This window comes from Leiobunum rupestre, chromosome 3 (assembly GCF_980474605.1).
Source record: "Leiobunum rupestre chromosome 3, qqLeiRupe1.1.hap1, whole genome shotgun sequence".
Lineage (NCBI taxonomy): Eukaryota > Metazoa > Arthropoda > Arachnida > Opiliones > Sclerosomatidae > Leiobunum > Leiobunum rupestre.
The window spans coordinates 30181477-30203111 of NC_143386.1; the positions used below are offsets into that span (position 1 = coordinate 30181477).

The window sequence follows — 21635 nt, forward strand, 5'->3', positions numbered from 1 at the left end:
GAATTTCATCATCAAACTTCACCTTCAAAAAGGAAGTAACCCTATTATTATTATTCACGCAATTGTACATGTTAAAAGTCTTAAAATTTGGTTATTGTAACTTTGGGGTGAAATATTTTATTCGCAATTTAATTGTAATTTCTATCTCAATCCTGGTATATTAATGAACGTTATAGACTCAATTCTTCGGGGCATTTTTAATTATTGTTTTCGTCGAAATTTTTCGTCGCTGATTTAATCACTAGAAAGGTTCAGTATCCAACGCCTTGACTGGAACGCCAGAGCTTTCTATGTGGTTCTATTATGCTAGATTGGCAATTCAGGCCCAGGTTCTAATCAAAGTCCGCAGAGCACTGCTTCGCCTCTAAAAATCTTCAAACTCTATTTATTTCATCGGGTTATTTTTTACAAAATATATTTTTATGTTAAATGAGAGTCCTTTCTCGGCCAAAACTTTCTTTTCCAATTGAGAGCTGGAAGCGGTTTACAAACAGAAGATGATAAAAGGAAGAAGTTGACCGTTTCGGCAATTGCCCATTGACCCTCGTGAATAGTTTGGCAGATTTTAGAGTTTGACAAAACTATTGTGGCGCTGCCGTACGGTCTTTCTTTGATTGGCAAATCGAAGGCATAGATTTAATAAGTTATGAATTTTGGAAATCCGATAAATTTCTTCCATTCGCATTTGAAAATCTTTCTCATGATTTATGAATCATAATCTCGAAAAAATTTCTTATTTGGAAAATCTTTGTTGATTTTGTTTCTAGAAGGTTATAAATTTTGATTTATAAAGAGGATTTAGTATTTTAAAATTAGATTATTTTGTTGAAATGACTGTACTCTCCCGGGTGGTTTAAATGAAATTTGCAGTGGTAGACTTGGTAACCCAGGGCACGGCCAACTTTGATCTCTCGCGCTACAGCGGCCAAACCATTCGTTGAAATTCCGTGAGCAAAACATTTCCTGTAAGAGTTCAGCGCAACACTCGTTTTTATATTGGCTTCAATGCATAAACTATTCTAATAATAATATTCCGCTAGGGGCGCTCAAACCATACACGTATCTTTTGCTCATAGGTTAACATAGAAACCTCAACGAATGGGTTGGCTGCTGTAGCGCGAACAGCGCGTGATCAAAGTTGGCCGTGCCCAGGGAGAACGGGGGCGTGTGACCCACCCTGAATTACATGATTGTACGACCAAATTGTGTCACTGAATGGATCAATTTACGACGTGAGAAAACTGTGAGTGTTTACGTAAGAAAATAAACAACTAAAACCAGGTTGTTACCCTGGTTCAGACGTCAACATGGAATAGTCGCTGACCTTATAAATGGTCATTTAGTTGGTTTCGATTGTTTATAGTGCATTGAAGACGAAAAATTGCTTTAATTTCATTGGTCAGGTAATTACGCTAATTTGCCATCAATCAAAGAGTTACGTAAATACGAGTAAACATAAACATAAAAGTTCAAAGGAAGCTATAAACTAGTCTTTTAAAACCCTAAGTTCACCAAAAAATATTCGCCAATATATGTATCTGATGGAATCATAAAAATTAAGATTGAAAAATAACTGTTTAAAAATAATAAATTTATGGTTTGGCAAGATATAATAGACGTTTGAACGGGGACCTACGAATACATTGTCAATCTAGCTTGTAGGAGCTATTGTGAAATTAATAGAGAAAACCTTGACGTCCCGTCGAATTGCGGACCAATTAAATCAGAATAAATCATCATTAAAATACCCTAAAGAATTGAGTCAACCCCAACTACGCAATTAACCGTTAAAAACACACCAAAAATTTATTCTATAAACTAAATTTCATATAGTACGCTCGAAAAATTAAAATTCTTCAAATTATCAAGACTTAATGAAACACAAAGCTACAATTAAAGTAATTAACCACTTGTAATATACAATTACGTTACTGTTGAAATACTGCGCTTAGTAATAATAGGGTTCCTTTCTTTTTGAAGGTAAAGTTTAAATAATGAAACATTCCGTACGAAATCAATGTTCAATACCATCGGGCCGGTCTGGTAGGCTCATACCATGCGTATATAAAGAGCGGGTTCAAACAACCAATCTTCAGTATCGTTTCTTAAACTGCAGGATTAACACCTCAACTTATCCACAATGAAATTCTTGGTACGCACAACCATCACAGCCAGCACCGGTTTGAGCTGTAATTTGGACGTAATTTTTGTTCCTCTTAGGTTGCCCTAGCTCTTTTCGCCATGGTGGCTTGCACCTACGCCAACATCGAAGAATTGGCACCCGCCGGATACGGCATCAGCTACGGAGGATACGGTCTCGCTGCTCACGGAGCTCCAGTCATCGGCGCTCCAATTGGTGTAGTCAAGGCTGCTCCAGTTGTCGTCAAGGCTCCAGCTCTCGCATACGGTCTTGCCGGAGTCCCAGCTTACGGACTCGGAGCTTACGGCGCCCACGGTCTTGCCGGAGTCCCAGCTTACGGACTCGGAGCTTACGGCGCCCACGGACTTGGTCTCGGTTACGGAGTGACCCATTACGGCAAATAAACCACCATTCCATTCCTAATCGCGTTCTTTCAAGTATGTACCGCAATATATTTTATGACATTAACTTTAAATTTGAGTCTAATGTTAACAAACGATTTTGCCTCAATATTTTACAGATTCCTGAATTTAAAATTCATAATAATAAAAATCAGCTAGGCTAATATATTAACTACTGTACTCGACAACCATCCGACGTATAGAAGAATTCCTGCACAGTTCTGATGAGCCCTAAAATGGGGGAATTGGCTTTGTTTCCCGATTTCCGATACAGTATATTTGTAAAACTGTAAAAAAAAATAAATCTTTTTCCTATGCCATATTTGTAATTTGCTTCATAATTTATTCATTTTGTAATCGTACGTATAGAACTAGACCAACGTGCTCACTCCGAAACTTAAAATCGAGATTTTTAATAAGTTTGACCTAGTTAACCCCAAGCCTTAAGTCATAAATTAATTTGATTTATCATACTAATATATCTCTAAATTGGATTTCTTCTTTGACTGCTCGTTTGCGCTGCATCACGTTCGCTGAGAGTCTATTTGAGAAAAGCAGGGTTTTGTTTTTTAAAGAAATTTAAAAATACTTTGAGAAATTAAGTAACAAAAGGGCCTAATTAAAAACAATTATGAATTATTATTTGGAATTTCTTCGAAATGACACATAACTCAACTTTGCTTGACATTTGCTCTCAGGTAGCGATTTCATTTCCAATAGAACCTAAATTCAATCGAAAATAAATTTTAGATAAAATTTACTTCGGTTGACTGATATTATTTATAAATTAATTATACTTTTTCAAGTGAGACAGCATTATCGGATTTTATCAACACAAATAGTAAGTGAAAATTAAAAAGGAATCAATTGAAGAGCATTAATAAAATTTACATTTAGCTTATTTTTTATAAAAAGCCGCATATCTTTCAATATTTGGAAATTACGTATTTAAAACAGAATACGGGTACTATACCACAACTAACCAATCAGCCTAAAACGTTTTTGTCTGTAAGTTTTGTTAATATAATTTTTGAAAAAAATTCCCAGGCATTTGGTTCTTGATATAAATATTTTTTCGGTAAAACCAGAAGTTCATAATAAATCCTTCGGGGGAAGTATTCCACTTCGGTTTATTCATGATAGAACACTCCGTCGTCTGCGGTCGGCATACGTAAAGATCTTTAAAATAACGCGTCTAGGATGACGTTTAACATTGCCCATAAAATTATGAAAGGAATACTTTTTAATAAATTAAAATATTTTAGTAAATTAAATATTTAATATCTTTTAAAATAGGAAAGAGTGTGAATGGAAAATGTATTTCAAAATATCGGGGAAATAATTTGGTTGTTTTTCTAAAATTTATAGGAATTATACAAAAGAATCATAAGTGAAAGAATTGACAAGGTAAATAATTCAGTATTTCTAATGTTAATGCGTAACATCCACGATTGAAAATGCTACTAGAAAAATATTATTTATGAGGTGAATTATATATTTAAAACTTAGTTTGTACAAATGTTTCTTATCCTACTAGAACCACTGTGATAAATTTTATTGGTTTATCAATTTATTTAATATAAATATTAAATTTATGTCGAATAAAACAATGAAAAAATGCCCTGATGACTTTAAGTTTATAGAATTTCATGCCTTACTGTTTATAATTGTGTTTATGTTATTATGTAATTACCATAGTTTGTTTTCTTATAAATTTTATTTTAATTAAAACCAAAATTTATTTTGAAATTGTATTGAAAGTAAAATAAACTTAAATCATATATACTTCAAAAATATTTACTATTCATTTTTAATTGGCTTGAACTTCTTCATGACCATAATAATATTTATTTCTGTTCTTTAAAAGTTGCATCTGTAATGTCAAAAATTTTCAGCCTTCAAAAACATTGTTTAAAGCTTTCACAATTTGATAAATTTATAAATCTAGCTTACCTTTTATGTGTTCAACATTTTTCCAAAATAATAACACTCCAACTAATCGCTACCTGAGAGGAAGGTACGTGACTTTTGGAAAATATTTGAGGAATATACTGAAGCGTTTAGTTATTGACTTCATGCAATGGATAATATATATAATATTTTAAATAATATTTTAAAATATATATCCACTATATAGATTATTATTCTCATTATTCTGGATTGAAAACAGAAACAGGTCTGGTTGTTTCTAAATAAGAGTTTGTCTCAGGTTGTGTAATATTGTTAGTTTATTTTCCTTCAGTTGATGGTAATTTTTTGAAACAGTCTTCAACAATAACATTTATTTCATAGACAATAAATTATTCGCAATTTTAATGAAAACCAGTTAAAATTAGTAATATAATACATGCAGCCAAAGCTAAAAAATTCCATACTTTATCCTCCAGACTGCAGGCTCAAGTTTCATTTCTGATAAAGTTTCTTTCATTGTTTCATATTTATTAATTAACTTAATAAGTTAAACAATCTTTAACGTAAAAATGACATTAATTTAATCATTATTAATATAATACCCCTAAGTATGACATTAGGAAAATGTTCTACTACATTCTTTCTTCACAGTGACGTCAAACTTTTTTCGAAATAGCGCCACTCGGTAGCGGCGGCATGAACTAATCTAACCCAACTTCCGGGAACGGGATTCCCGCGGTTTTGAAAACAGTCGTTTTTAGGCTTAAGCCGTATAGCCGCACTAATTTCGTTTTCGCCACGGAAACTTTAACAAAGGAAGAAATTAAAGAAATTGTATGTATTTTCCCCAACAATATTAAATCTTTATATCGGGCAAATGGTATTATATTAGAAATTCACCAACAACTCGAAATTTGTGTATCAATAGTGTAGTATATTGAGATGATCAATCTCATTGCTGTTTATCAATGTTACGCACCAAATACTGTAGACGTTAAAAACCTTCAGCTTGTTACGTTCTTAATGTAAAAATGTTTCTCATTTAGTTTACGAATATTTTCTTACAATTTCTTCCAGATTTTTACTAATATAATTTGAATATACTTGTATTTTGTACCTGTATGAATGCCTGGTTTTGTGCGCTATGATCAAAATAAAAATGAATTGATCAATTAAAATGTAAGAATTAACCTTTTTCAAACTTCTGGAATAACTTTTGCAATTGCTAATTACGCAATAAAAATATTTTTTTCAGTTCAAACTTTGAAAATGACCCTAATAATATTTAGTATTTGGGTATAATTTTCCGATAGAGTTAGGCCTAATAAGCCGACTACCATAACGGCCATTTTATTTCTTAAATTTCGTAACTCATAATATTTTGTAGCGCTATGTGATTGGCTAAATTTGAACTCTGACTCCTTTTCGTCGACCAATAAAAAAAATCAAATCCTAAAGAGTATTAAACTTCCGGATTACAGAGTTCCTAGTCGTTTTTAGTTCCACATCGAGATATATATATCGAAGTGGGACTATTGCTATGGACGGATTGTCGTTAAGTGTTGTTGTTTGTGTGTTTGTGTGTTTGTGTGTTTGTTGTGGAAAAGCGACGACACGGTAGATGGAGCTGCGAAAAATAATTTACTAATTTATTTTATATTGTTGGCCTGGCCGGGGCTCGAAGACAGACAGCCGCTCGCCGCGTATTCTCTAAAAAAGCCCACGGCCTACCAACCTAGCCCCATGTCTTCAATACACATTCGCTTGAAATTTTACCCTTGAACAGTTTTTTTCTTCCATTGGGGGCGGGACGAAATTTTGCGTTTACTCAAAAGCGGGGCAAGTAGATTGTGAACTAGTAGTGCCCGTAAAGGCAGGAGAGCGCTGACGGTGCAGTCTGCGGATCGGACCGAGGATTTGCGGACAACCATATTCCGTTCTCTTTTCGTATCACATAGGCTTTTTCGCCCGTCAATTTTCTCCCTCGCCCCTGAATCGCGAGGCGCCGCTGACGGTGCGGTCTGCGGGTCGGACTGGGGATGATAAGTGTGGCACTTTCTTATCGAAACCGTGTTTGGTCAAAAGTAAGAAGGGTGGCACTTTCTTATCGAAACCGTGTATGGTCAGATGTAATAAATAAGTGTGGCACTTTCTATAGCGGTACAAGTAGATTGTTAACTAGTAGTGCCCGTAAAGGCAGGAGAGATAGATCCGTTAGACATTGCAGCAGAGAGCATATAATATTATATAATAATAATAAGTGTGGCACTTTCTTATCGAAACCGTGTTTGGTCAGAAGTAATAAATGTGGCACTTTCTTATCGAAACCGTGTATGGTCAGAAGTAATAAATAAGTGTGTCACTTTCTTATCGAAACCGTGTATGGTCAGAAGTAATAAGTGTGGCACTTTCTTATGGAAACCGTGTATGGTCAGAAGTAATAAATAAGTGTGGCACTTTCTTAGGGAAACCGTGTATGGTCAGAAGTAATAAATAAGTGTGGCACTTTCTTATCGAAACCGTGTATGGTCAGAAGTAATAAGTGTGGCACTTTCTTATGGAAACCGTGTATGGTCAGAAGTAATAAATAAGTGTGGCACTTTCTTATGGAAACCGTGTATGGTCAGAAGTAATAAATAAGTGTGGCACTTTCTTATCGAAACCGTGTATGGTCAGAAGAAATAAATAAGTGTGGCACTTTCTTATCGAAACCGTGTATGGTCAGAAGTAATAAATAAGTGTGGCACTTTCTTATCGAAACCGTGTAGGGTCAGAAGTAATAAGTGTGGCACTTTCTTATCGAAACCGTGTTTGGTCAGAAGTAATAAATGTGGCACTTTCTTATCGAAACCGTGTATGGTCAGAAGTAATAAATAAGTGTGGCACTTTCTTATCGAAACCGTGTTTGGTCAGAAGTAATAAATGTGGCACTTTCTTATCGAAACCGTGTATGGTCAGAAGTAATAAATAAGTGTGTCACTTTCTTATCGAAACCGTGTATGGTCAGAAGTAATAAGTGTGGCACTTTCTTATGGAAGCCGTGTATGGTCAGAAGTAATAAATAAGTGTGGCACTTTCTTATAGAAACCGTGTATGGTCAGAAGTAATAAATAAGTGTGGCACTTTCTTATCGAAACCGTGTATGGTCAGAAGAAATAAATAAGTGTGGCACTTTCTTATCGAAACCGTGTATGGTCAGAAGTAATAAATAAGTGTGGCACTTTCTTATGGAAACCGTGTATGGTCAGAAGTAAAAAATAAGTGTGGCACTTTCTTATCGAAACCGTGTATGGTCAGAAGTAATAAATAAGTGTGGCACTTTCTTATTAAAGGGAGAGTGACCGAAAAAAAAACAGTTGGTCTCATTCGATAGAACTCTTTAACGCGCACGCAGTGCCGTTAATTTCCGCCCCCTCCGACCAACCCCCTTAAAGGGAGAGTTACCGGGGAAAAAGTTGATTTAATGAGGGTGGGCGGTGGCCACTCTTTAACATAGGATGGTGAATTTTATTTCAAACAATAGGAAATCACATGGGCCCAACAGATTTTTTATTAGTTTGCCCACCCGGGTCAGCTGATGGTGGGCGGCATCCACTCTTTAACTTAGGGTGGCAATTTATTTATAAAAAGATAATAAATCACGTAGCCTCATTAGCTTTTGTATTAGTTTGCCTACCTGTGTCTACTAAGGGTGTATATATTTGTCCACTCTAATACACTGATGTGGAACTAATATTACGGCCTGGGCCGACTTGTTCTGATTTATCGTTGGCGAAGAAAGGATGTAGTAATAGAAAATGCATGAGCAAGGCTACCGGTGTCATACTCAAGGACGTATATAAGGGGGGGGTTTAGGGGGTTCAACCCCCCCCCCCCTTAGGACTCGATTCCTTTCTTACGAAAGGAGCGCAACATTAAGAAATAAACAGTAAGACGTAAAAATGAATTGAAATATCCGCAACGCAGCACAGTAAAATATATTAATATATTAAATATATTAATAGGAGCTCCCCCCCCCCCGCCGCCCTGCGCTTAGGGCAGATCATTTCCAGCAAAGCCAAAACTTTAGAATTTAAACCAAAAAAATAAAAAATCTAGAGATTATACTAGTCTATACAAAAATATTATGCACGAGTCCAGCGGCATCTTCGTGTAACTACGGTGGTACTAATAACCGTAATTAGGTAGAAGCATTGAGTTGGGAATATTAATCTGAAGGTACATTCAATACTACGAATTCGGAATTTCGGTCAGTATTTCGCGAAACAAATTAAAAAAAAATACGTTTGTTCCGTTTGCTCTAAAATGGCGTGAAAACTTTGTCATTCTACCCGTGTGGCCATCTATCTTTTCGTTTGATACACTTGCGGAAATGTCATTGTCACTCGTCCCGAGTCTAGCCAGTACTTTAAGTATGCGTTATTGCTAACGAAAAATTTCGAGCTCGCTGCGCTCGCGATTTCATTTGGTTGTGTTATAACCCGTCCCCCCCCCCCCCTTAGACTTTCTATATCTTCGTGCTTTGTCATACTTTGGGGCATTATGTTACTTATGATTTAATTTATAAGGAAAAACAGTAAATCAATTTAATATTGAGGCCTTTAGTCATAGAAATGAGAGAGAGGAACGGAAAGTGTAGCCTCGTCTCAAAGGTACGCGGTAGGCCCATTTACTATTGACTGATCTGATCGAGAAAGGAAAATAATTTCATTTTCTAAACTCTCATTGACTGATTAAAATTCTTATTTCTTAATCATTGAGCCGGGAATCAGGATTTCGCGGGATGTCGATGAGAGTATTTACATTAAATTAAATTAATTTTATTAGATATTTATTATAATTTATAAGTAATGGTTTTCGTGAAACAGAAAACACATTTATCAAATCTTTAAGCTTGGGCCTTAGCGTTTGACGCAAAACATTGTTTACCTTTTCTAGTCTCCATTGCAGCGTGGGAAATAAGGCGGTGGCAGTGGGCAAATGATCAGTTTTAAAATGGCCCGGACGAGTTTATTAATTAAATCGAAGGGGTGGTTAGTGGTCCACTGGACCACTTAATTAATTCGATGTGTTTTAATTTTTAAGTGATTCTGCTTGAATATTTGGAAATTGGTAGGTCCAAATGTTATATTATTAGTCTTTGGATTTGAAGGTCTGTGTAACCTCAGTGACTAGTGGGATATAACTAGACTAGTATACTAGGCTATTAGCCTAATTATAGTAATTAATAGTAAAATAGCAATACAATATAATTTTTTTTAAATTATTAATGTACCATCTGTCCATATACTGCTTAGGAAGTTAAGACTCCTGAATCCTAACGCCGGCCACATTCGAACTCGTGAAGTGACACTGCAAACCAAAACCAAAACTTAATACTATTGATTGAAGAAAAACCACCCCTGTGCACAACGTATTAAAAACCGTGACCCATCTCCAAGGTCATTCAAAGCATTTGTTGTTTGTACGTCTTGCAGGTACCGTTATATATTTCCACCCCAAAAAGTTGCAAAAACCCGTCTTTGAACTTACAGCAGCTTTTTCGAGTAATCGGGTACCCGACTATTCAATTTTTTGGTACTCGATAATCGATGAGTGTTTTCCAAATACTTATTTGAGGTCGAGTTCGAGTACTCGATTTCACAAAAACGCTGAGTAATCGATGATGTTCGAGTACTCGCACCAATAGAAATATAAATGAGACTAGAAGCGCGATTAGATTGTGGTGAGATGTACGAGTAAGAAGGCAGCGATGAAAGTGGAATCGCCAGTATTCTTTGTGGGAGCACGCCATCTATTTAAAAAAATTTAAGTTTTAATATTTATTAATAGATGGCATACTCCTGCGTGGAATAGAAGCGATTCCACTCTCATGGAAGACTTCTAGCGTGCCCGTTTCCCTTCAGATTACCGGATAGCGCAGTGGTTCTAGTTTCATTTCTATTTCTGCGACTAGCACAGCCCTAGAATTCACCCTATTAAAAACTGTTAAAAGTTAAAACACGCTATTCAAAAAAATTATTATTTCCCACCCTGCTCCATTGCATCCTATTTATACATTTATTTTGTTCAAATCAACGATAAATTATTTACCGTCCATTGGAACAAATTAAAAGTATAATATGAAACGATAATTTACAATAAAAATTAAATTGTTGGGCTTTAGAATTTTATAAACCGAGCTAGATCTATGCAAAGTTGTAGCAGACAGCGGAAGAAATGACCGTGTTACGTCACAAACTGTAACCGGAAAAGAGTCGGCGTAATCTACTTGAAGTCGGAAATGCGACCGACTTCCCGTTCCTCTCTCTAATTTCTATGTTCCAGCTCCGTCTAAAGACGCCATTTTATTTTTAAAGCCCCAAAGCCACCCGGTGACTACCTCCGGTACTACTTTTTTTATACAAATACGTCATAATAGTAAGAACCAATGGAAAGCACCCGCGGTTTTTGAACTGTATCAGAATGATCTATCATAAAAATAACATGGGTCCAATGAGAAATGGAATACTTCCCCCTAAGGGGTTTATTATGAACCTCTGTTAAAACTAATATGTGTTCCCCAAATTTATTCCAAGCACTTATTGATTAGCCTTTAGGAATTTTTTAAAAATTCTTTAAAGGCCTAGGATTTCTTCTGCCAGTTTTCCTTGAAGTTTTCTTCCCGCCGCGCAAATATCCTGGTGGTAGGCCAACCGCAGAACATGTTGGCCTACTACCAGGATATTTGCGCGGCGGGAAGAAAACTTCCAAGGAAAACTTGCAGAAGAAGGCCTTTAATTTGGCAAACAACTCAAAATCATACGTTTTGACAATTTTAAATGAGAAAAACGTAAGACCAATGGATGGGGTTTCTTTTATGTTGTTAAATAGGCATTAATTCAAAATCTGATCAATTTCAACCCTTAATTAATTTTGAAAAAGTATTTAAAATTGGCGTTTTTAGTCACAATTTATAAAGCGTTCAAGACTAATATAATGCTTTATTATTTATTAGAGTTTCAACACTTCTAAACCCGAAACAACTGTTATTTTTTAATACGCTTATTTTTTCTTTCTCGCCTCTGGTTTGATATTTGAGCGTTACTCTACTCATAAAAACTTGTTGAGGTTAACGGTAATAGTTAGTGTAGGGAGCTGTTGGCTCGGTCGTGTGGCATGCAGGGCTTGCCACCACCCTCCTACGCATTGTAACCCGGCCACCTGAATTAAAAAGGCTTCAAAAGTCGCTTGATGACTTAGGCCTAAGGTGGTGCCTTGGGTATTAGAAAATTAAAAAAAAATAGAGCGTGATGCATTAACACATAAGTTTACACTACACTACCTACATTACATCGTTAACTATTAACAGATCTGCGGTGTGTTTGGATCGTTTGTCGTTACACTTTTTACTAATACTCGTTCTTAAATCCAACTAAATAGGAAAGAAAATTGTCATACTGATCTGAATTGTAGTCTCTATTATTTAGTCTGCTGCTCAATTTAGGTTGGATATTGCAAATAAATAACACTATTATGAATTATTCGTCCATGCATTAAGGTTATAATGTGATGCCATCTTGGTAAATATCTTTACTCTCTTTGCGCCCCGTGAATGGTTAATTATTAATTATTAAATATTTAATATTTTCGCGCATAAATAAAAAAATTATAAAATAAACAAATAGTAATTTTTTTATGCACAACAATAATATAGGTTAAAATATCAAAGGTTAAAACTACTAGAAAACTATCTTTTGAAATCTTTGTTTCCTAAGGATAATTTTTAAACCTGCCCTCAAAACTAAGCAATACCTACGATTCTTATAATTTTCATCTATCAATAAAATGAATAAGCTTTAATCATTTAGGGTTGAAAATAATTTAGACATAGGTGGCAGTAATGCACTTTAGGAATCCCTGTTTAGAAAGGGACCCCATTTGGGGAAATAAAATAAACATACGTAGTTTCTCTTTGTTGACTGCTTTTTATCAATTATAAATGATTACAACGGTTTTAATATTATCATTAGAGGAAATTTAATTTAAAGAGTAAGTTGCAAAATATTCATTACCGCCTTAACTTTGTTATTAATCGAAGCGCTTACGTTTAAAGTACCCAAATACCAAGTTTCGTTGTTAATTTTAAATAATTGGTAGAACGCCAAAATAATTTGAAATTTAGCGTGGTGATTAGCGTCATTGACAACAGGTTGATTATCATTGTCCACCATCCCTAACATAGAGTTAAGCCTTGGATTCCAAATGTACATACTACTGATTCCGTGGTCCAATTCGAAAAATCTCATCTAGAATTATGGGATTTTACTACTGAATTCTGTACGTGGGTGCTAACATGGTTTTAAAAATACGCGCTCACACTTATCCTTTAGAACACGCGCTAAATTGGCATCGCCATATTATCTAGCAAGGATATAACAAGAATCATCTTCGTAGGATCTTGGGGACTATATAATCTACCAAAGGCAGTTGGAAAAATTCAGACAGAACCATAGTCTATGACGTCACAAACTAGGCGCGATAAAATTATCGTTCAGAATAAAAGCTGCACGTAAATTTCATTTTAATATTAAATAAACTTAACGATTGTATTTCATCAAGTGATTTTCATTTCCGATAAACCCATGATCGAATGAACGAGAAAATATAAAGTAGTTAAGTTTCTGTTCCGAAAATCTATTTGCAACTAACTTACTCTTTAAGGCTAAGGCCTATTTTTGATTGCCTTAGCAAATAAAACTACATTTAAAGGCAACAAATATAAATATAAAATAGACAACATTTGTAATTTGCAATATGCAAAACATATCATTTCATTTTATTTTACATTTTTACAAATAGTTTAGTTAAAAGATCTTGATTTCCGTCATGAAATCTGCAATGACAAATAGATTGGTTGAATTAACACGGAGAAACAATTGATTATTTATTTCAATTTGACTCATGTACCTGCAAGAACGGACTGAGGAAAAGATTGTCGGTTTATTTGCCGTAAAGGCCCAAACCGTAACCGAGACCAAGACCGTGGGCGCCATAAGCTCCGAGTCCGTAAGGTCCGACTCCAGCAACACCGTATCCGAGACCTCCAGTCTTTACGACTCCAGATGGGCCGGCGACGACAGCGCCACCGTGTCCAGCCAGGCCATATCCTCCGAGGCCGTATCCGAGACCTCCAGCCTTGATGACGCCAGATGGTCCGGCTACAACGGCTCCTCCGTGTCCAGCCAGGCCGTATCCTCCGTAGCCGAGACCGTATCCGAGTCCGTATCCACCAAGACCGTATCCGGCGTGTCCCAATCCGACGACTCCGGCGTAGGTGCAAGCCACCATGGCGAGGAGAGCGAGGGCAACCTAGGAAGAACAAAAAATAATGTTCAAATTATGGTCTAAGAACATCCACTGCGGAATATTCCTCTAGATGATTAAACGTACCCAGAATTTCATTATGGAGGAAGTGAGTTGTTAATCTTGACGATGCAAAGAAAGACTGAAGAATTGTGGGCTCGTCAATCTCTTTATATACTCATTGGTGCGAGGCGTCAACTTCCCGGGAAATCATTGGTTCAAGACCGAAACACACTCTGGTACCCAGAATCGAAGTGGTACTGCGGAGTTTAATAATTTTTTGGATACGATCACCTTCAAATAGAAAGTAGCCCTTGAAATATTCCAAACTGGAATCCGGTATTTTCACCATTCCCCAGAGTATAATTTTGGGTTTTTTTTATATGTAAAGGGTATTTCCTCGATAATTAAGCTTGTTTTCCACTAGCGCGCGTCATAATGTTATTTTCTTTACGCGCGTAAAAACGTTTGAACGTTTCAAAGCTGAGAAACCCGTCGTTTCGCGCGCCAGTGGAAAACAAGCTTTAGTCTTGAAAAATACTTTGCGCGTAAACGAATTCCCCTTATGATTCGAAATATTTTATTGGGAAGTATCAAGGCCTTATTTTCAACTATTTCCTATGTGTTGAATTAATTTTTATTGTAAATAGAGTTAGAACAGTTTGGGCGTTGAATATTACAATTAATGAGGGTGTGGTTGGTGGTACTTTAAATTCAAGATCTCTTAATCGTTCCAGAACCTGAAGATGTTCTTCGCTTTCAAAGTATCGCTCTGCGCAATTGTTTGGTATTTTGCTCTATTTCTTTCATAAAATACTGTTTGTGCTTATGCGCTATGCACAATTTGTTTCTGGCTTAGATTGGACAAAAATTTAAAGTGCAATTTCCTTTGGGATTGAATGATATGATGTTTGTAGTTTTCACCTTTCATAATTGTCATTTCGTATGTTTCTATTTTAACTGATTATAGTTGAAAAGTGGCACTGAATTAAAAAAAGGTTTCCACGTCCCGGACTGGGCAGTTAGCCGAAAGAAGGTGAATTTCACGAAATATAACCTATATTTATAACTGTCATACTCAAAATAGCCAAAAATTGTAAAATATAACCGCAGATACTAGCTTAGAAGTATATTTATCAAGTAATTCTATACAGGGTGTTAACTAAAAAATGCACCAGGGCGAATATCTCAAAATTTGTTTTAGCTACGATTTTGAAATTATAGGTTGTTATAGAGTGCTCAGGGGGTCAACCAACTATAAAAATGTCAATGACCTTGAATCATGTCTTCAAGGTCATTCGAAAATTAACTTGAGAACCGTAAGAGCTACGAAGTTGGTTCCAATTAGAAAGTTGTTCACCGTCATATTTTATGGTTAACTATCTTTGACTCGATCTGATTTGCGAAATAGGAAGTTGAGCAATGTTAGGCCAAAATCAAGAAGGCCGTTAAGTTGATAACGTGTTAAAGACGATGTTCAACTGATAACTTTAAAAGTACTCTTTTTAGAGTACTGAAATTTGTTAGACAACCTCATCGTGGTTCAGGGTCTTTAGTTTGAAAATTTCAGCTCCCAAAACTCGTCTTTAACACGTTATCAACTTAACGACCGTCTTGTTTTTGGCCTAACATTTCTCGACTTCCTATTTCGCAAATCAGATCGAGTCAAAGATAGCTAACCATAAAATGTGACGGGGAACAACTTTCTAATTGGAACCAACTTCGTAACTCTTACGGTTCTCAAGTTAAGTTTCAAACGACCTTGAAGACATGGTTCAAGGTCATAGTTGGGTGACCCCCTTAGCGCTCCATAACAAACTAAAATTTCAAAATCGTAGCTAAAACACATTTTGAGATATTCGCCCTGGTCAATTTTTTAGTTAACACCCTGTATATAAAATGGTTTGAATATAAATAGTTTTTACTATATAATGTGTAATTAAAGAGTGGACCAAATAGTTTCTAGAGGAAACTTATCCAAAACTATCAGTATATTAACTTGAAGTTGATGTAATAAAATATACCGTAGTTCATGTTTGAAAGAACGCGTTGATGAATGGAATTGTGGCTTATTTGTTTTAATGGGTCACACCGTAAGCGATACAAAGTCCGTGTGCGCTGTACCATGCAACCAGTCAAGAACAAAAATCATTTCCAAATTACGGTTCCTAACAATCTCTAAATGTAAAAGCTTTGGTTATCTAGACTTTGTTGACAAGTGGAAATGTTAATCCTTCTGATGCAAAAATACTGAAGTTTCGTGAGCTCTTCCGGCTCTTTATATACTCATTGGTACATGGCATCCACTTTCCAGATAAGTATTTGTCGGACATCAAACCGCCACAAATCGTTAAACTTCATCCGCAAATAGAAAGTATCCGAATTATTACTTGAACACGGTATTTGGCCAATACCCAAATCGTATAATGTGCTCGTGTTTGTTTTGGATTTTTCACATTGTGTTTGAATAATTGAACAGAATAAAATTGTATTTTTAAACTTTTTTTGAAACTTGTATTATTATATTAATATGCTCAATCGTAGCACATCAAATGAGGTTTTAGAGTCCATTTTCAGGGCCTTTTTGGTAATGTTGATTTTGCGTGGTTGCGGCAGATTTTAGGAAGGTTCATTAGAGGACGATTGAACAGGAACTGCCAAGCTTTCACGGTGTTCCTCAGTACACAGAAAAACTATGTTTTAAATACGTAGAAAACCTGATCATGTTTAGCCCGTCAACGTGTATGTAGTGAACATATTAAGTTGCTTATTTGGTGTTGTTTGCCAAATGTTTAAAGATAAAACAAGTTTAAAAAGAAGCGTTCAGCATGAAACATTTAGCTTTTCAACATTTGAAATTCAAAATGCTTAGATCAATACGTTTAGCTTCGCAAAATTTGAAATTCAACTGTTTAGCAAGAATCATTTAGTTTTTCATTATTTTATATTTTGCATTTTATTTTTTACGTTTAAATTTAAAAATAATGGAAAAAATTATTTGACTAAACATTTTTAATAGTCAATTTATTGAGTATAATTTTTAATAAATTTTTTCTCTAAACATTGTTATTAATCTTGTACTCAATTGAATTTTCGTCGACAAATTTCAAGTAACTAAAAGATTTTAAAAATAATGTTTTTGGTGATAAATATCGTAACTATAGTTCCATCAACTGAGATTGGCAATGTCCTCGAAGCATTTGAAAACGTTCCTGAAAAACGTCTGTCGATCTTAATATTTATTCTGCGTGTGGTTTTCGAGCAAAAGACGAAAAAGCACTAAGAAAATGCTTAAAGGTTCGCCCCAGATTTGTCACAAAGACTCTATTGCCAACTGAACTACGTGTTTTTATGTTCTGTAGATTTTATGGTTTTAAAAGGTTAGCTTAGAGCTGATTTTAAAGTACAAAAATTGTGACTAGGGTGAATAAAAAAACGAATGTAATTTGAAAAACCGAAGAATATTTAAGAAGTTTAGATTTAATTACTTGAATTTATCCTGTAATACGTTTTCTGCCTTGGGAATATTATCAATTTATTTGGTTATTTACTCCGAAATAATAATTTAATTATTGTTAAAGGACGTCACTGGGGTTACATCATTTGGATTTTGAAGGAACGCCTTCCATTAAAGTGAATGGATAAATAATGAACCTCATCATTGAAATTACCGAATTTTTTCAACTTTAATAAATTAATATTCAAAAGTTATTCGGACAATGGCAAATTAAGCAATAATCTGAGTAGGCTCAAACCTAGGGGCCTCGAACAAAACGGAAGGGCCCGAATCGAGGCCCTAACAAAGCCCAAGCTTAGGGGCTCGTGGGTTTGTTAATCCGCCACTGTATCCGGCCCCTTATGAAGAACCATGCTAAGGTCACTTACTTTTAAAGTTTAAGGGTATAGCAAGGGTGCCAACGCTATTTTAGTTCCGTTAGTTTAATTTAAAACCAAATTTTAATTTTAAAGTAGAGTTGTTAATTTTCCGGAAAAATAAAATGTGGAAAATCTTCCGCAAATCTAAAAAAATAATTGAAACATAAATTGATTTTTAAGGGTTTTTAAAGAATTAATTTTTTTATCGATATAAAATGTCTAATAACCAAACGTTAATAGTGTTACATTGTTAATCCAATTAAACTAATCTAGATGTTTAGTTTTACTTTTAGATTCGAAAAAATGAGGCGAAAATGCCGCTTTATTTCAATTTGCAAACCATATATAAGACTAATCATGGAATGAAACAATTATTATTTTTTTCGGAAAAATACGGAAACTTTTGAAAATAAAAAGGCCTCGGTCATTTTCCAAAAACTTATCTGACTTACAACACTAATTTAAAGTTTGTCAGGCTTTGACACTGAATACGTTCAATATAAACTTCGAAAAATAAATATAAGCAACGACAAAAACCAATTCTTCCCAATTTGATAATTGGTTTTTGTTATATGAACCAGTATGAAAATTTAAAAACTCTTCGGTAAAATGCTGAAAATCTTTGATTCTTGAATATGCTATTTAAGAACGAAGTCAACTTAACCAAAAGTGACGATTGGAATTTTGTCTCTATCTAATTAAAAATATTATTGCAATTTTTAATGCCTGACTAATTTTTCTCCCAGTGAGTGTCCGGCGCCGCTTGAGTTATTGACTGCTTTCCCAGGCGTTAATTCTAAATATTTATCACTTATAAATCATTGGTATTTTAATGTCATTTATAAATTAATTGTTTATTCGTGGTGGTTTTCTTAATTTGAAATTTTCCTTTAAATTAGGAAATATAAGCACCCTCAAGATATATCCTAAAAATGGCTAATTTTCGCCCAAAGGCAACAAATATGAACGTAAAATAGACAAGATTTGTAATTTTCATTTTGCAAAACATTTAATTTTAATTTATTTTACATTTTTACAAATATTTAAGTTAAAAGTTCTTGATTTCCGCCATGAATCTGTAAAGGAAAAACGATTACTCGATTGAACACAAAAACAAATAAGCATTTATTTCAATTTGAATCATGTACCTGCAAGAACGCGCTGAGGAAAAGATTGTCGGCTTATTTGCCGTAAAGGCCCAAACCGTAACCGAGACCAAGACCGTGGGCGCCATAAGCTCCGAGTCCGTAAGCTCCGACTCCAGCAACACCGTATCCGAGACCTCCAGTCTTGACGACTCCGGATGGTCCGGCGACGACAGCGCCACCGTGTCCAGCCAGGCCGTATCCTCCGAGGCCGTATCCGAGTCCTCCAGCCTTGATGACTCCTGATGGTCCGGCTACGACGGCTCCTCCGTGTCCAGCCAGGCCGTATCCTCCGTAGCCGAGACCGTATCCGAGTCCGTATCCACCAAGACCGTATCCGGCGTGTCCCAATCCGACGACACCGGCGTAGGTGCAAGCCACCATGGCGAGGAGAGCGAGGGCAACCTATGAAGAACAAAAACACGTCCAAATTATGGTCTATGAATATCCACCATCTTCCTGCTGTCCAGCAAACGTACCAAGAATTTCATTGTGGAGAAGTTGAGTTGTTAATCTTGCTGATGCAAAGAGAGACTGAAGAATTGTGGGCTCGTCCGTCTCTTTATATACTCATTGGTGCGAGGCGTCAACTTCCCGGGAAATCATTGGTTCAAGACCGAGACACACCCTGGTACCCAGAATCGAAGTGGTACTGCGGAGTTTAATAATTTTTTTGATACGATCACCTTCAAATAGAAAGTAGCCCTTGAAATATTCCAAACTGGAATCCGGTATTTTCACCATTCCCCAGAGTATAATTTTGGGTTTTTTTTATACGTAAAGGGTATTTCCTCGATTATTAGTCTTGAATAATACTTTGCGCGTAAACGAATTCCCCTTATGATTCGAGATATTTTATTGGTAAGTATCAAGGCTTTAATTTGATACTTTTCAACCTTCTCCAATGTGTTGGATTAAAAAGTTTTTTAATAGAGTTTGAACAACTTGGGCGTTGAATATTACAATTATATAAGGGTGTGGTTGGTGGTTTTTTAAATTCAAGATCTCTTAATCATTTCAGAACCTGAAGATCTTGTTGACTTTCAAAGTATCGCTCTGCACTATTGTTTGGTATAATGTTCTATTTCTTTCATCGGGAAGTAGACTAATCATTGCCCATAGAAAATATCTCCAAAATATTTGTGCTTATGCGCTATGCACAATTTGTTTCTGGCTTAGATTGGACCAAATTTAAAGTGTTATTTCGTTTGGTTTTGAAAGATATGATTGCTTTACCCCTTTCATTTAACTGTCATGTTTCTATTTAAACTGATCATAGTTGAACACATTTCAAATTTGACCATGATGAAACATATCTCCCAGATTTGAATGATCACATGTTTGACCAAGACGTTGGTTTGAACTATATCATTTAAATTTCCCCGTCCCTAAAGTAATTAACTCTTACACCTACTTAAGACTCAGTAAAATAGCGAAGAATATTAATGAGAAGGTGAAAAGGGAATGCATTATGAAAATACTAAATTGATATTGTTCAAAGTCTAATGCTTGTTTTCCACTGGCGCGCGCAACGACGCGTTTCTCAGCTTTGAAACGTTCAAACGTTTTTACGCGCGTAAAGAAAATAACATTATGACGCGCGCTAGTGTAAAACAAGCTTAACAGTTTGGAGTTACGTAGAATAATACAATATTTACTTTTTTATTATAATCAGAATATTAAACGTTATTTTTAGTTTCTTCCCAGTAATTTAAATATCTAATTAAATATTACCACTCAGATACACGTGAACCCGTGCAAAAAAAGTATATAAGCAGACAATATTTGAAAAATATAGTTTCTTGGAAAAGATAGAAGGCGCCACCGCCGAATGATAAAATTTACTATCAGTGAAGAATTTGTCTCGCGAAACCCTGATTTCTGAAGCCGTAATTGTTTTTCTAGTTAATTATTCCCAACTCAATGGTCTTTAATAGACCCTTCTGTCTGTATTCAATAAAAGTTGCATTGTACGTTCATTACTCTAATTAACGTTACGAGGGAAAATCGTTAAAAAATGTGAGTTTGTTTTCATTCGTAGAAACATTATTGGAACCTGACAAAGCCTTTGAAGAAGAACCCTGCTAGGTGACGTAACGTGAAGTATAATCCTTTGATCAGAAATGGCTACAGCCGTGGGCCTAACCACTCTCTGAAAATCTGTACACCGATTACATAAATATGAAAATGAGTACAGCCTTTGGTAGTGCTAAATCTGTATTCACTTACGTAATCATTTTAGTGCAGTCAAAGCTACAAGGTTATCAGCCGAAAAATCCAACTATCATTCTTGGTTAATCCGGACCAAAGCAGCTTTAATTAGCAAAGGCCTATTTGAGGCAGTAGATCCCAGATTCCCACCCCCGCTGAGTCATGCAAAAAGGAAAGTAAACGAGAAGGCGTTATCTTTTCTCTACCTTTTAGTTGAAGACAATTTTCTCGACGATATTGGGACTCACTCCAGAGCCAAAGAGGCAGACATGCATACCAAGTATGGCCTACTGCATGTTTTGCAATTGATTAGAGATTTGTTCAATATTACGAAGAAGAAAGATGAGAAAATTCAAACGTATCAGTGTAGAATCATGGATCTCCACAGAAATTTGGATGCTTGCGGCTATACATTTACTGATAAGGAGGTAGCTCTTATAATGCTTATGGGCTTACCAAAATCCTATAAAGAGATTATATTGAATTTGGAACATGATGTGAACGCAATAAGCACGCAACTCGTAAAAGCCAGACTCGCTGTTGAAGAGAAAAAAACAGATCGGAGGGATGAAGAAACAGAGCGGGAAAATCACAGTGAAGACTTGG

The 21635-nt window shown here is 35.5% G+C and overlaps 2 protein-coding genes across 3 annotated transcripts in view; one reads left to right on the forward strand and one right to left on the reverse strand.

The window, feature by feature from the left end:
- The window catches only part of LOC149951433 (uncharacterized), a 56578-nt gene that overhangs the window by 6879 nt on the left and 28064 nt on the right, over window positions 1-21635 (forward strand). The gene's annotated exons all lie outside the window — the stretch shown is intronic.
- LOC149951434 (uncharacterized) lies at window positions 13234-19343 on the reverse strand. Of its 2 annotated transcripts, XM_090168043.1 has the most exons (3): window positions 19298-19343; window positions 18822-19223; window positions 13234-13327 (listed from the first exon to the last, which is right to left on the reverse strand). In XM_090168043.1, exons 1-2 carry the CDS (start codon window positions 19307-19309, stop codon window positions 18855-18857), a joined length of 381 nt encoding a protein of 126 aa, XP_090024169.1. In that variant the 5' UTR covers window positions 19310-19343; the 3' UTR covers window positions 13234-13327; window positions 18822-18854. The 2 variants fall into 2 exon arrangements, with proteins under 2 accessions (XP_090024169.1, XP_090024170.1); XM_090168044.1 differs by lacking the exons at window positions 18822-19223; window positions 19298-19343 and adding an exon at window positions 13402-13883 and having other exon boundaries at window positions 13287-13327.